At 47.7% G+C, this 15,916-nt stretch overlaps 1 protein-coding gene across 2 annotated transcripts in view; it reads left to right on the top strand.

The window, feature by feature from the left end:
* The first annotated feature begins 3,212 nt into the window (after positions 1-3,212).
* CDC27 (cell division cycle 27) overlaps positions 3,213-15,916 on the top strand; it is a 34,965-nt gene continuing 22,261 nt past the window's right edge. Inside the window, exons 1-4 of one of the 2 annotated variants that reach the window (XM_082070926.1) lie at positions 3,213-3,418; positions 10,068-10,143; positions 10,675-10,822; positions 15,295-15,420. In XM_082070926.1, coding sequence (XP_081927052.1) covers positions 3,392-3,418; positions 10,068-10,143; positions 10,675-10,822; positions 15,295-15,420 — 377 coding nt within the window. In that variant the 5' untranslated portion in view covers positions 3,213-3,391. The remainder of the gene's footprint in view (positions 3,419-10,067; positions 10,144-10,674; positions 10,823-15,294; positions 15,421-15,916) is intronic. The other variant, XM_082070925.1, reaches the window with a different exon arrangement.

Below are 15,916 nucleotides of genomic sequence, written 5' to 3'. Positions count from 1 at the left end.
AACTGAAGACTGCATGGAACACAACTCCACTGGTAGCCAATTTGCCTCTTCTCCCGCTTCCAGGTGGAATATTTTGTAGCGTCCTCCAACTCGCAAATGTTCTTCCCCAGTCCACGGCCCCAGATGCGGAATCTCCTGAGCAGTGAGCGGAATCAACCGCACGGGATTTTCTTCACGGCACGGAGAAGGCGACGCTGGTAAAAAAGCAGGCCAAAGCACCTGAACCCGTCTGCCAACCCCAGCCTGCGGCCAAGAGACTGGGAGCACCCTGCCCAAGGGGCCGCGCGCCCCGCAGCTCCGGTCGGCAGATCTCTCTCCCCAGAAAAACCCTTATCTTTTATTTTCCTTGCTTGCCGTGCGCTGCAGTACCCGAGTTTCGCCACAGGGCGGCAGCACTGAGGCGCGCTGGGGTACCGCATTGGGGCGGCCGGGTGCAGTACCGCGCTTTGCCCACAGGACGGCAGCACTGAGACCCGCCGCGGCAGCCCCGGGCGAGCGGCAGTGCCGCGTTTCGCGGGAATCCGGGCCGGGGCGGGGGGGGGGGAAACACACACAAAAAAACAGGGACGGACAGGGGGACGGCAGGAAAGCGTCCCTGCCGTGGGGACCGCCGGAAGTCCCGAAAACGATCATCACCGCCCACCAGCCTGGTGCCAGAAGGCTAACGCTCCCGGCTTGCTCTGCTGGCCAACGGCAGCGCCTCTGAGTCGTGACGCCCGTCTCCTCGCCCTGGCCCCAGCTTTCTGCCGCTCGCAGCAGCAGACCAGGGTTTTTCCTTAGCCCGCTTCTCTTGTCCTATACGTAGCCCCCACGTCCGTCTCCCAGCCGCTGACAGTCCTTCCGCCACTTCAAACGTGCTGACTGCGGTGGCCAGACGGCATCTCCCGCTACAGGAGGAGACAAATCTCCACACTCCCAGCAGCAAGGCCAGCGTGTCGGCCCGACGCTACGTTCTTCCCCGCAGGAGGAGCCCGTCCAGACACAGATACATGTGTCCACCACCTCTCCGACCTACCTCGGCTTTATAACTGCAGGCCCTGCAGCAACACCAGGCCAAAACAAGAAAGGAGGGAGAGCTAAGTTGAGGAGGTGTGGTCTAGACAATAGAGCAGTGAGGTGGGTTGCAAACTGGCTTAGGGAGAGAAGCCAGAGAGTGGTAGTCAATGGTGCGGAGTCTAGTTGGAGGCCAGTATCTAGTGCAGAGCCTCAGGGGTCAGTACTGGGGCCAATATTATTCAATATATTCATTAACGATTTGGACGAGGGAATAGAGTGTACTATCAGCAAGTTTGCTGATGACACCAAGCTGGGAGGAGTGGCTGACACGCCACAAGGCTGTGCTGCCATCCAGCGGGACCTGGACAGGCTGGAGAGTTGGGCGGGGAATAACCTAATGAAATTTAACAAGGGCAAGTGTAGAGTCCTGCATCTGGGCAGGAACAACCCCAGGTTCCAGTATAAGTTGGGGAATGACCTATTAGAGAGCAGTGTAGGGGAAAGGGACCTGGGGGTCCTGGGGACAGCAGGGTGAGCATGAGCCAGCACTGGGCCCTTGTGGCCAGGAAGCCAATGGTACCTGGGGTGGGTTAGAAGGGGGTGGTCAGTAGGTCAGAGAGGTTCTCCTGCCCCTCTGCTCTGCCCTGGGGAGACCACACCTGGAATATTGTGTCCAGTTCTGGGCCCCTCAGTTCCAGCAGGACAGGGAACTGCTGGAGAGGGTCCAGCGCAGGGCAACAAAGATGATTAAGGGAGTGGAGCATCTCCCTTATGAAGAAAGGCTGAGGGAACTGGGTCTCTTTAGTTTGGAGAAGAGGAGACTGAGGGGTGACCTTATTAATGTTTATAAATATATAAAGGGTGAGTGCCTTGAGGATGGAGCCAGGCTCTTCTCGGTGGCAAACAATGATAGGACAAGGGGTAATGGGATCAAGCTGGAACACAAGAGGTTCCACTTAAATTTGAGAAGAAACTTCTTCTCAGTAAGGGTGACAGAGCACTGGAACAGGCTGCCCAGGGAAGTTGTGGAGTCTCCTTCTCTGGAGACATTCAAAACCCGCCTGGACATGTTCCTGTGCGACCTCACCTGGGCGTTCCTGCTCCAGCAGGGGGATTGGACTAGATGATCTTTTGAGGTCCCTTCCAATCCCAAACATACTGTGATACTGTGACAGAGCAGGCTATGGCAGAAGAAAATGACGAAACGGGCGCTGGGGAGGGAGAAGGCACGGCTCCCCCCGCTCCAGGCGGTGACCCCGAGCTGTAACCCACCCTCCCGGGGTACTGCCGCGTGTCCAGGGCCAGCCAAAGCTTTCGGCGCCGCTCCCGCCATCCGGCGCGGACAGGACTGCCTCAGGAACCCCTTGCCCCCCAGCAGCACCGCAAAGGCCCTCCCGGGGGAACCTCCCAGAGGCCTGTTCTTGCTCTCTGGTGCGCTATTGTGTGGCCACGCCTCTGATTTGCATTCTCCCCGCCCCATACTCGCCCCGCCTATTCTGTTTTTCTCTGGCAGCAGCGAAAAATTAAATAACAGAGAAACCCCGAAAAGGGATAGAAATTAAAACAATTTTAGACTGCAAATTCCAAGTGAAAACAACTGCCGCGAGACTGGGGTGCAGAGAAGTGCGCGGAGGACAGAGTGCGGGTGGGAGACAATGGTCGGTGTGGGGGGTGCCGGCAGCGCCCTGGGCGTCCGGAGGCAGAGGGGTTTTGGGAGGCGGAATGTGGGGGGTAGAGGGGAGACAGGAGGAAGTGGGGACACGAGATCGGGGACAAAGGTTCGAAATTTGCGCCTAGGATTTCAAATAACTGACAGCCTTTAGCCCCGTATTCTGGTTTTCCTCTTGGCAGAACTATTTCTAGAAGGTCTACGAGAGCTCACACTTTATTTTCTAGGGTGACTTTTTCTGCAGGCCGCTCCCCCCCGCCCCACCGCTCGGGCACCTCCGTCCACCGCTCGGGCACCTCCGTCCACCGCTCGGGCACCTCCGTCCACCGCTCGGGCAACTCCGTCCACCGCTCGGGCAACTCCGTCCACCGCTCGGGCACCTCCGTCCACCGCTCGGGCAACTCCGTCGGCCGAGGCTCTTCCGCCTGGCTGCCGAGGGGGTTTCCCAGCTGTTGTCCGTCAGCGTTCGGCTTTCTCCGCCTGACGCTTCGTGTATTTCCGGCAGAGGGTTCGGGTATTTCCGTCACCAGCTTCGGGTAGATTCGGCTCTTGGCTAGCCTCGTTCCTTCGCTCCCCGCCGCCTGCCCCGGTAACGGTCGCTGGGAGTTTAAATGTGCTGGGGCTAGGCCGGGTCGGGCCGCCGAGAGACGTACTGAGGCGGGGCCGGGGCCGCCCCGCTCCGGGCTCGGCGAGGAGGAGGTGAAGGCCGAGGCCGGCGAGAGCAGGATGACGGTGCTGCAGGAACCCGTCCAGGTACCGACCCCTGCGCGGCACGGGCTCGGGCTCGCTGTGTGCTCAGGCCCCAAGGCCCGGCCCCGGCCTGGCGGGATGAGCCGGACGCGCCGCGCCGGCCACTTCCCGGGGAGGCCTCCCCGTCGCCGGGCCCTCTCCTGTGGTGGGAGGTGCCGCTCCACTCGAGCAGGTCCCGAGGGGGCTGCGGGCCCCGGGCGCCCAGTCCGCTGGCGGGAGCAGGCCCGGCCCGCGGGGCGTTGCAGCCGCTTTCCGCCGCCAGCCCTGCCTGCTCAGCCCTGCCTGCTCAGCCCTGCCTGCTCAGCCCTGCCTGCTCAGCCCTGCCTGCTCAGCCCTGCCTGCTCAGCCCTGCCGGCTGCGAGCCCGTGGGGTTGATGGGCTTTCTCGCTCCCTCGTGTGCGTCCCCTCCCCGTCCCCTGCACCCCTAGAGCGAGCTGCCCTCGCCCTTTTTGCCCCTGTTGCGCCTCCGCCCGGGAGCAGCGGCCTCCCTGCAGGAGGGGTCGGTCTGCGGTAGCACCGCAGCTGAGTCGGCTTCCAGAAAAGGCTCTTTCGGTTCCCCCCCTAGATGTCCTGGGGACCTGTTGATTACCTCTCCATCTCGCTTACCTTTCTGCATTTGCTGATATTTTGTTTTTAAATGCTTGTGACGTGCTTGACTCTGTACGTGTTGTGCAAGTGAAGGACAGCCCTTCTTCCCAAGGAGTCAGTACCTTCAGATTGATGGGGAGACCTAGGAAAGAAGATAAAGTAGATTTGGGAGTTTTACCATATATTAGTCTCAGTGCAATTACTCTGATGGGCTTCCTGCTCTTGTTCTCCGGCTTCTGATCCAGAAGGCATGATTCACAGAATTAAGAGTTGCATCTTCTTTCTACCTTTCCTGTATGCCCACTAGTCCAACGATTCTGAAATCTTTGCTAATCAGTCTTCTTATTCATGTTCCTTTTTTTTTTTTTTTTACTAGCTTTTCACAGGGTGTTTGTATGTTTTTCTAGTTATGCTAGGAACCTCTCACTGTGTCTTGGTAGTAGATGATTGTGTTCTGTAATGGATGCAGTGAAAATTCTTGCTTTTGGCTCTCTTCCTTTTAATGAAAAGGTGGGAGGGGAAGAAAGACTTCTCCTGTGGAAGACCACGCTGCTGCCTTGGCCCTGTGTGTCCAAGGTGGTGACAGTGATGGCACTCTTGCCAACCAGGGGTTTGTGTCCTCATTGCCACGGTTTTGTTCATCTGCTCTGAGAGCAAGGGTCAGTGTGGTGCTGGAAATGCGTTCAGCCACCCAGTCCCTCTTCTGCAGTGGTTGTATAGATGCTATTGATGTTACCCTTGGAGCTGGACTGGTGTTTTGTACTGGTTGGGTACTCTAAGAAAACATGGGATTACAATAGAAAAGAAAGCAAGAACACATTCCAGAGTGAATGGCAGGAAACAATATTGTATGTTACCACTACTGTGCTAATTAGACTAACCAAGTGGAAATTATTTGCTATTCTGAGAGTTCCCCAGTAGAAGTATGTGAGCTTATTTTTGTTTACAGAAAGGTAAAGACATCCTTAATGTCGTTCTCCATTCTCAGTCTCTTATCAGGTTGGATGTTTTTATAGGGCTTTGCTATGCTGAATATATCAGTGTAGATTCTGTCTGTTTTCAAGTGACAAATAATTCCTCAATCAGTGATTCTGCTGTTGTTTACATTGCTCCTATTCCTTGCTTACAGCAATATGTGTGAGTTTAGGATTTACTTGTCGTGGCCTTGGACATACCATTGCTTTTACTGGCAAGGAAGTCACCAGTGCACCATCCCAAAAGAGGTTGGTGTTTGAGTTCTGCCTGGATCTTTGTGCTGTCAGCAATGGTGTGGAGATGGGACTGCTGTACTGCAGGAGTTTTCCCAGCCAGCTCAGGCTTATTTTCTCAGTAGTGTAATATGTCCAGTGAGTGGTCTCTGTTCTCCATTTTGCAGTACATGTCTGCAAGAAGTCTGTTGCATTTCTGAATGCCCCTTTTAGCTGGAGTCCACATACTTACCTCTGGTTTTCTAATTTTTTTTTTTTTTTTTTTTTCCCTCTTGATATGGTTGGAAAAGTTGACATTTCTTCTCATTTTTGCTATTGCAGACATTTTTCCCTTCTATTTTTTGGTTCTCTTGCAACCTTTCACATGTCTACAGCGCTTAGCGTTCCAGGGAAAATTTGTCATCTTTACAGTCATGGTATGCAAAGCATGACAGATAAATAACAGAATCTCTGTGTGTACATTGCCTTATAAATGTTGGGTTTTAATTATATGAAATTAATATCCCCAAAGGCATCCTGTTCAGTGGTTATTTTATAAACTTTTTTGATCCCTTAAGATGAACAAAAGTACCAGAGCTTATGTACAAAACAGGCCTCTACTGTCCTTCCTGATGTGGTCCATTTAAAACTCTTCAGCTCAAATACAAAGCTTTGTATCCAGAGAAACAGACTGGATGCCTTCCAAATATTTCCGGAAAATGTCTTGGAAACAAAAAAAACCACTTTCCTTGCAATTGAGCTGGTCAAGGTGATCATGTGCTGTGACCCACTCGAATGGTGCTTGAACTCCAAGGCTGAAAACTTGCCGTACCAATTGCTGGTTATTTAATGGGCAGAATTAGCATAACTAGGAAATGTAGCACAGCTTGTCTCAGAATACTCTTCTTCCCTCTGCCCACCCTGAAGAAGTCTGAAATCTTTATAGCCTATTGACATGCTAAGCGGTTTCTATCAAGATTTGAAAAATAATTTCCAAGGCTATACAGCTGTCAGAACAGAACGCTTATCGTTTAAGAGCTCTTTGGCTTGGGTATTAAGTGACACTTGCACAATGCACAGGATTTTCTGCATAGAAGATGGACCTGTCTGAATCTCCTGTTATTTTCTTACTCTCCTCTCCGAGGATGTTTTGCTGGAGAGCTGTGGCTGGTGTGGTAGTTTTGGAATTCCCTGATCACTTTGCATTTGCAAACTAATGTGTATTTAAAATAACCTGGAGGTTTAGCTGGTCTGCAAGTATGTTTGAATAAAACTTTGAAACACTTCAATCTTCCCTCCTCTCCATGTTTGTAGCTCTGAGAACAGACATTGCAACCACAGTATCTCAACCGCTTTACACACCCGTGAGGAGGCTGCTTTTTGGGTCTCAGTTGATAAGTTCCATGTAAAATTTGAAAACCACCACAGGGAGGAAACTAATACTGCGTTTGGATTGTATTTGTCATTGTACTGCATTGTCCTACCCTGAAGTATGTTGGGATTAAATATTGGATAAATGCCCCGAAGTGTTTTGCTTCAGGTTGCTCTTCTGTTGTGGTTTACCAGTTGTCATGTGCCACTAATGCTGTGTAGATACATTGAGCTTCTACTAGAACAAACTAAATTACTTCTCTGTAAAGAGACTGATGTTCCTGTCCAAGGTGTGCTTCCTCAAAGGTGCATGAGAAATACTTTTTGGTAATTTGAGACACACGGTTGTAGTTCAGACATCTGTTCTCACAGGAAATTGTTACTAAGGCTGATTCCCTACCACCTTCATTTCCTCTTCTCTTTTAGTACAGTGTGTGCAAGGATCCCATTTTCAGTGTCTGTCTGTTGAAGGCATGAGTTCAACTTGCACCTCTTGCTCTGTAGAATGGCAGTTATTACATAACGGGGCTTCTAGCAGCTGTTCGCCTTCAATGAAACTCTGCTCAGCAACGATCATTATTTGTTTTGTTATTATTATATATGTAGTGTAACTTTTGTAATGTGGCTGTGATATAGCCAAAAATCTTTTGTGTGCCTCTCTGTCAAGATTGTTTCTGGCAACTTGCTCCTGTTTGAGAAGTCAAATGACATTGATTTCATCACCACCATACCTTTGTTTTGTAAGCATACTGAGTAACATCTCTGTAAAGACAGTATTTTTAACCTGAGAATGGCACAACTTGTCTAGGTTAATCCGAATGCCATTCATTACTTGGTAAAGGAAGAGCTGCTTCTGAGAGCAAGAGAAAAAGGAAACCTTAAGCTGCCCTAATGTGAATATAGTCTGAAGGATTTTAACACCCTCCTTGTGCCTTGTACTTTTTGTACCATGCTGTCTGTGGTGCACAGAACAATGTTCAACCGTGGAACTTTTCAATGTAGAAGGGAGTAATCACTTCGGGCAGACTCTGAAGTGTGGAATACAGCCAGAGAACAATAATAAAGTGTTTGTATTATAATAAAGATAATTTGGTTTTAGATACTTGCACACAAACTTAAAAGTACCTGTTGAATCCTTCAGCATATTGTTGGCACTTACTGACAGAAGCAAATAGTATCTCTGTGGAGATTTTGTGTATAATACTCTGTATAGTAATTGGAAACTCTGGTGTGTACTCATCATGAATACTGCGCAGGCTTCCCGTGAAGAGAACTTGCACGTTTTTCACACCCTGAGTTTATCAAGTTTGTGTTGGAAGAAGTAGCATATGGTACATTGCTGAGGGTTTTGACTGCGGGGTGACAGTAAAAAAAAACCCTGGCAGATGTATTGTTAACCTCCTCTCCTCCCTCCCTTCCCTCTCCCCCCTTCCCACTGAGGACAGGCGATCGGGAGGAAAAGAAGACAGAGAGAAGAGAGTTGGAAAAATTAAAAATTGTTTTACTAATACTACTAATAAGAATAGAGAAAATAATACAAAATATACAAAACCAATCTTGAAAGTCTCAGCAACTGCAGAGCTGACACCCGAAGTCCTGGACTGGACTCTACAGCCAACCGGAGCTGGATTCAGTCTGTCACTAGGCCTCAGTTCGCAGGGACGACTAGCAAGGTCCTCTCCTAATGTCGGCCATAAGCAAAAGGGACGAGATCCTCGTGATCTCCCACTTTTATATAAAGTATTCACGTGAATGGGATGTTATACTCAGTTGGTCAGTTTCTTGGTCACCTGTTCTTGGTTGCCTCTCTTGCCAGATGTCCATCCATGCTTATCAATAACTTCGCATTCCATTGCTCTGTTTACCAAAACATGTATTTGGTTCTCCAGGAAAATGCAGCTCATGTGAAAGCTTTAACTGACAGGCAGAATTCACTAAAAGAGAAAGAAACTTGTGTTTTAACAAAACCAGGATATACGTGTAACTCTGTTTGAGTTGTTTTTTTCAGATTAAATTGGCACTTGCCTTTCCTACTGGGAAATAGTGCCATTACAGGGTGCTATTTCTGTAGCTCTGGAAGATTCCTTTTGGAGAAAACTAGACTGCAGCACTTTGAGTTCATAAGTTCAGAACTTGTTTGGATTGGTAATAGCAAAACTAGTGCAAAACAGCTGTTGGCTGCTTGTGGGAGAACTGCTTTGGCTCTTGAGCACGGCTGCTGGATGGGAAGGAGCTGCGGTCTGGGTAGCGACCCTCTGCGCACAGATCCCTAAGCGTGCACCCCGCTGGCTGTCACGGGCGGGAGACCAGGCTGAATAGATCTTAAAAGGAACGGTTTTTCCCATCCTACCCCTCTTACAGACAATAGAAGGTCTTTATTCTGATCTGAAGAAAATTGGCCGAGTAGTGTTTGTTGTAAAGTGGCTTTTGCTGGACAGCTCTGGCTTGTAGCTCAGCCAATGCTTGTGGCAGCACACGGGCTTATGACGGCTGCTTTAATGGTGTGCACAGTTTGTACACCTATGTGCACATTTCATTTGTGTTTCACTGGACTAGTGCAATCTTTTGATGTACATACAAATATTGGCACGCAGCTCTTGAGTTTGCTGTTTGTGAAAAAGGAAGATGGTGCCCTGAAGCAGGGAGCTGGTTTTGACCAAGTATGGGTATATGAGCGAAACGGAGAAGTAGGTTGCCTTCAAATATCTATATATATCAGTTTGTCCATCTCGTTTGCATTGCATTCATTCTTGTGTGATACCTTGCAATCCTAATTAGTGGCAGTAAAAAAGTGACTGATGAGCAAAGATCCAAACAAAACACTGCAACAAAAAGCTGTGGGTCACATTCATCTTGGTTCTTAGGAGAACACTCATATCTCTTCAAGGAAATGCTGTATACCTAAAAAACGTAATCAACGGCAGTCTTACATTGACAGCGTCAAATACTAATGTGACTTCTAGTCCTGTTGGGTTTTGGTTTGTTCCATCTCGAGATAGTTTAAATGAGTTTATGCATAATACCGTTACAAAAGTTAAGCACCCTAGCATTTTTCAACCTCCCTGGGCACAGCTACAAGCAAAATGAAATATCTAGTAACCCGTTAGGGGTTGGCTTTTTTCTTGTCTTTACTTAATGTGTTCTTGTTTGGTGGCAGTTTACAATAATTCATGCTCAGTTATGCACAAAGCTAAAACTCATTAACAAGTGAAAGTACTCTCTGTTATTTCAGTGCACGTTGGCTGAGGTTTATAGATGGTTGTGTACAGTAACTAGTGAGCAGTATTCTTAGACTGGTTCATGACTTCGGTGCTGAGATTTTTTTTTTTCAGTCTCCTTACTAGTAGTTGAGACAACTAAAACTTGGCCTGCATGTTTATCCTTATCCCTTGTTCTTATGACACCAGTAAAAAAACCCAACACTTTGCTTTTTGACAGCAAGAGCTAGTGAGTTTTGCTCTTTTGAAAGCTTCTCTCTGAATTTCAATTATTTTTTTGTCTTGCAGGCTGCTATATGGCAAGCACTTAACCACTATGCTTACCGTGATGCAGTGTTCCTTGCCGAAAGATTATATGCAGAAGGTATGTACTTTGCAAATATGAAGTTGATACTTTTTCAATTTAGATTTAGGATTTTTGAGCCTCCAATCCTGCTTTGTTTTACTCCTGTTGTGATAATGAAACTTAAATTTCTGCTCGGGTAAAGCAGAAGAATGCATTGCACTTAGATTGGAAAATCAAATTGTGTAACAGAAGCCGTGTTATCTTACCGTAAAATCTCCTTAAACTCAGTGTCGTGTTTACAGTGATCTGTTGTATGGGGTCAAATGGGAGGGCGGTGTTTTTAACAGCCTTGAGCATTGTGTGTCTTCCAAGCACACTTGAGGACAGATGCAGCAAACAAATTCTACAAATAGTCTTGATATTGAAAGCTGTCTTTGATAATAATGCTGTTCAGATATGTTAATTGGTTTGAAAAAAGAAAAGCGTGGTGAAGCTGAGACAATGAGAGTCAGAAGAATCAGAACGTATGGAACAGATATCTCCAGTTGAATTCCTTCTATCAAAAAGGTAAACAATCAACTGATTTATTTTATTATTATTTTTTAATAGTGCATTCAGAAGAAGCACTGTTTTTACTGGCAACGTGTTACTACCGCTCAGGAAAGGCCTACAAAGCATACAGGCTCCTCAAGGGACACAGCTGTACTACCCCACAGTGCAAATACCTACTCGCAAAATGTTGCGTTGACCTCAGCAAGTACGTAAATCCTTTATGTTCTGTCCAGGATTAGAAATGATCTTTCCGTTTAGATTTTTATTTGAAATATGTCATACTGCATAGACTGGTATTTCATTGGTCCTTCATCTCTGAAGATTGTAAGTTCAATTCATTTTGCTTGCAGATACAGACATAACAAACATTAGTCCATGTTGCAGAAGCCTCTAAAAGGTATTGAATAACTTACCAAGGAGTTGTCAAGCAGTGTAGGAGGAGAAAACATTGATTGCTGAGACGACTCAAGGAGACCTCTCTGGGAAGTGTTTGTTTTGGTTTCATGTTTCTCTGATTCTTTGCTTATTTCATTGTTTCCATTATGAGTTTAATGGATGTGCCACGTCTCTCAAACAGTAAGCTTGCTCCTCTTACCCAGTTACTGGCAATGGGTGGCAGACAGAAATCCAGTTTTAAAAACCCACAGCAAGCCCACCTTGAGTCCACACCAGAGAATGCTGTGTTCAACATAAATGTTAACTTTGACAGGGACATAGCAGTCGGTGTCAAGGTATCTTCCTGGTTTTCTGGAGTCTTAACGGCAAGAGTATAAAATGAAGATGCTCAAGCTGCAGACCCTAATGCCCTGAGAGTTTGTTAGTGAGAGTATTTCACTTCTGTTAATATGTAGAACTTTCAGGCTGTTGCAACTCAAATGTAGGAAACGATGTCTGGCTGAGGTGCGGAATGGAGAGGATGAAGCACTCAGGAAGGCCAAAAACCTTAGTTCAAAAAACTTTAAATACTGTGGGGGGTTTTTACAGAAGTTTAAATGTTTCTCCACAAAATACTTTGTGGTTACGTGTTGTGGCTTTTTTTTTTTTTGAGTAGCCCTCTTTCATTGACCAGAAAGAAGTTTGATTTCTTTAGACTGGGTAGTGCAATGTGTAGAGTTTCACACAGTATTATAAGATTATTTTGCAGGATTTGTGATCCTACCCACATGTAACCAAAATGCAAGTCTCTCCAGAGGCAGCAGGGGAAGCTCCTTGTCTTTGTTGTTTTCTTTAGTAGTTGGGTCCTTTGACATATTTAGTGTAGTGAGGATGTCTTGACTTGTCTCTTCTGACACTCTTTTAACACTATTAGACCTATTAGGATACAGGTTTCTTTGTATCTTCTGTTGAAAGGGAAATTGTGTTAATATTCTACTTGGAAAGGTCCCAGTGGAATAAAGCTAATTGTTCCCTCCCTTGCTTTCTCAAAGTCTGGTATGTGCATCTAACACGTCAACTTCTGAACTGATTTCAGTTAGGTGTGATTTCTGTTACAGTTGTATGAGCTCATTAATATAGATGTACCTTGGGTTTTTTTGTGGGAATGGTCTATACTAATAGAAGCATCTTCCTACAAGTATGATTTTGTGTGGTAGCACAAAGAGATTATTTGTTTGCTGGAAGGACTACTCAGCCGGCCAGCCACAGTCTAGGAGGTTCCTCCAGTGCCTTGGCGATAACTTTCTGATGCAAAGGCTGGAGGAGCCGACTAGAAGAGGTGCACTGCTGGACCTCATCTTCACTAACAAGGAGGGTCTGGTTGAAGGGGTAAAGGGTGAGGGCTCCCTTGGTTGCAGCAACCATGAGATGGTGGAGTTCAGGATCTCATGTGGCAGGGGCACGACAGCAAGCAGAATTGCAACCCTGGATTTCAGCAGGGCAAACTTTGGCCTTTTCAGGCAATTGCTGGGGAAAATGCTATGGGCAAGGCTGCTCGGTGGTAAAGGGGCCCAAGATAGTTGGCTAGTGTTCAGGGACTGTTTCTACCGGGCACAAGACCAGAGCATCCTGACACGTAGGAGGTCAAGGAAGGGAGCCAGGAGAGCTGCGTGGTTAAACAGGGAGCTGCTGGGTGTGCTCAAGTGGAAGAGGAGAGTTTATAGATCATGGAAGAAGGGGCTGGCCACTTGGGGAGAACATAAGGCTGTTGTCAGAGGGTGTAGGGAGGCAACTAGGAAAGCTCAGGACTCCTTAGAATTAAACCTGGTGAGAGGGGTCAAGGACAACAGGAAGAGCTTTTTCAAATACGTGGCAGATAAAACTAACACCAGAGGCAATGTAGGCCTGCTGATGAAAGAGGTGGGTGCCCTGGTGACAGAAGATACAGAGAAGGCAGAGTTACTGAATGCCTTCTTTGTCTCTGTCTGCTCTGCCGGGGGCTGTCCTGAGGAGCCCCGTACCGCTGAGGCCCAGAGGAAGGCTGGACAATGGAGGAGTTTGCCTCGGTTGATGAGGACTGGCTTAGGGAGCAGTCAGGCAATCTGGACATCCATAAATCCATGGGTCTGGATGGGATGCACCTGCGGGTGCTGAGGGAGCTGGCTGAGGTCATGGCTGGACCGCTCTCCATCATCTTTGGCAAGCCTTGGGAAATGGGAGAGATGCCCGAGGACTGGAGGAAAGCAAATGTCACTGCAGGCTTCAAAAAGGGCAGGAAGGAGGACCTGGGTAACTATAGACCGGTCAGCCTCACCTCCATCCCTGGGAAACTGATGGAACGACTTCTCCTTGGTGCCATCTCAAGACATATCAGGGAGAAGAGGGTCATTAGGGGCAGTCAGCATGGCTTCACCAAGGGGAAGTCGTGCTTGAGCAACCTCATTGACTTTTATGAGGACATAACAAGATGGATGGATGATGGCAGAGCGGTGGACGTGATCTACCTCGACTTGAGTAAGGCATTGACGCAGTCTGCACAGCATCCTCACAGCTGAACTGAGGGAGTGCGGCTGGATGAGCGGGGAGTGAGGTGACTGTGAACTGGCTGAAGGGAAGAAGCCAGAGAGTCGTGGTCAATGGGCAGAGTCCAGTTGAGGCCTGGATCCAGTGCAGAGCCTCAGGGGGCAGTGCTGGGGCCGGTATTATTCAATATATTCGTCAACGATTTGGATGAGGGAACAGAGTGACTGTCAGCAAGTGTGCTGATGACACCAAGCTGGGAGGAGTGGCTGACACTGGAAGCTGTGCTGCCATCCAGAGACCTGGACAGGCTGGAGAGTTGGGCGGGGAAAAATTTAATGAAATAGAACAAAGGCAAGTGTAGAGTCTTGAATCTGGGCAGGAAGAACCCCAGCTTCCAGTATAAGTTGGGGAATGACCTATTAGAGAGCAGCGTAGGGGAAAGGGACCTGGGGGTCCTGGGGACAGCAGGGTGAGCATGAGCCAGCACTGGGCCCTTGTGGCCAGGAAGCCAATGGGACCTGGGGTGGGTTAGAAGGGGGTGGTCAGTAGGTCAGAGAGGTTCTCCTGCCCCTCTGCTCTGCCCTGGGGAGACCACACCTGGAATCTTGTGTCCAGTTGTGGCCCCTCAGTTCCAGCAGGACAGGGAACTGCTGGAGAGAGTCCAGCGCAGCCACCAAGATGCTGCAGGGAGTGGAGCATCTCCCGTGGGAGGAAAGGCTGAGGGAGCTGGGGCTCTGGAGCTGGACAAGAGGAGACTGAGCGGGGACTCATTCCTGGGGATCAATATGGAAAGGGGGAGTGTCAGGAGGATGGAGCCAGGCTCTTCTTGGTGACAACCAGTGATAGGACAAGGGGCAATGGGTTCAAACTGGAACACAGGAGGTTCCACGTAAATTTGAGAAGAAATTTCTTCTCTGTAAGGGTGGCAGAGCCTGGCCCAGGCTGCCCAGGGAGGTTGTGGAGTCTCCTTCTCTGCAGACATTCCAACCCGCCTGGACACCTTCCTGTGTAACCTCAGCTGGGTGTTCCTGCTCCAGGGTGTATTGCACTGGATGAGCTTTCCAGGTCCCTTCCAATCCCTGACATTCTGGGATTCTGTGATTCAGTGTGTTTATGGAAGTGTCAGTCAGAAGAATGCCTCCCGTCCCCTGAAGTTGTTTAAAGTCATTTTAAAGCCTAATAGTGAGTGACCCATTCCACTGAGTGGTACTGCTCACTGCAGCTGTAGTAGATGCAAACTCCTTTTGAGCCTGTCTTGCCAGAAAGCAAGGTGTTAGAATCCAAAGCCTGTAACATATCCCAGTATTTGATCTCATCCAAATGCGTGGAGCCTTCCGGACTGCATTTCTTAGTTGGGAAACAAAGCCAAACAATGCACTGTATTAGCTTGTTACCAGGTAAAGTACCTTCAAAAAGTGAAAAAGAAAGAGAAAGAAGACTTTCTTGTCCTTGATTTAGTATTCTACCTAAGATTAGGGACCTCTGGAAGAGTCATGTTGTATTATGTGTCTGTGGTTTTGGAGTGGTGCTGGGTTTTGTGTTTGATTTTTCTTCCCTGCCAGTGGAGATGTTTGTATTCAGAGTTCTGCATAGCTCTGTGTGGCTAGAGGAATCCATCTTTAAATGTAAAATTCATTTGCAGGAGCCAGATTGTATGTGGTTTGAAACTTGTGAACACTGACAGTGGATTTCTGTTCTTGTTTGCAGCAGGGTGAAAACACTGGACTACCAATACTGTGAGCCTTGTAACCCCCTTTAAACCTCTTGTTTTTTAAAAAGGCTTGCAGAAGGAGAGCAGATCTTATCTGGTGGAGTGTTGAATAAACAGAAAGGCCATGATGACATTGTTATGGAGTTTGGTGACTCTGCATGCTTTACACTCTCCTTGCTGGGACATGTCTACTGGTAAAGTTGCTTTTTTTAATTTTGTCTAATAAAGTTTGGGGTTTTTTTATTTGACCAAGCTCAATTTTAGTCAAATTTTTAGTTGCCACCTGTCTCTGAGTTATGTGGCCTGCACAATTTGGAGTATGATAGATGCAAGTAGATAGTTGTGGAAGCCATCTAACTTGTGAATGCAAAAATGGCTTGTCTTTCAGGCAGAGCTTCTGACTGATTGAAAATACAAATTCCACTTTTCTAGGTTGTTAAGCATGTAATGTGAGAGTTGGGTTTGTTTTGGTTTTTACTTTTTAATATTGTTGGATTTCTTCTGTATTCTTCCCTAAGAGAAACTCTCAAGGCCTGTTTCTCAGTGTTGCCATCTTGATTTTTCTGTATCTCTTTTACTGATGTGTTGCTATAACCTCCAAATGAAAGTTCTGAGTCGGAACAGTCAGAATAGCTTTCCTAATGGAAGCGTTTTGCTTTCGCCAAGAAACAAGAAAGATGTCAGTAAACA

This window comes from Streptopelia decaocto (genome assembly GCF_964273445.1).
Source record: "Streptopelia decaocto genome assembly, chromosome: 22".
Lineage (NCBI taxonomy): Eukaryota > Metazoa > Chordata > Aves > Columbiformes > Columbidae > Streptopelia > Streptopelia decaocto.
Note: the sequence above shows the minus strand (reverse complement) of the source record. Positions and strands in the feature narration are given on the sequence as shown.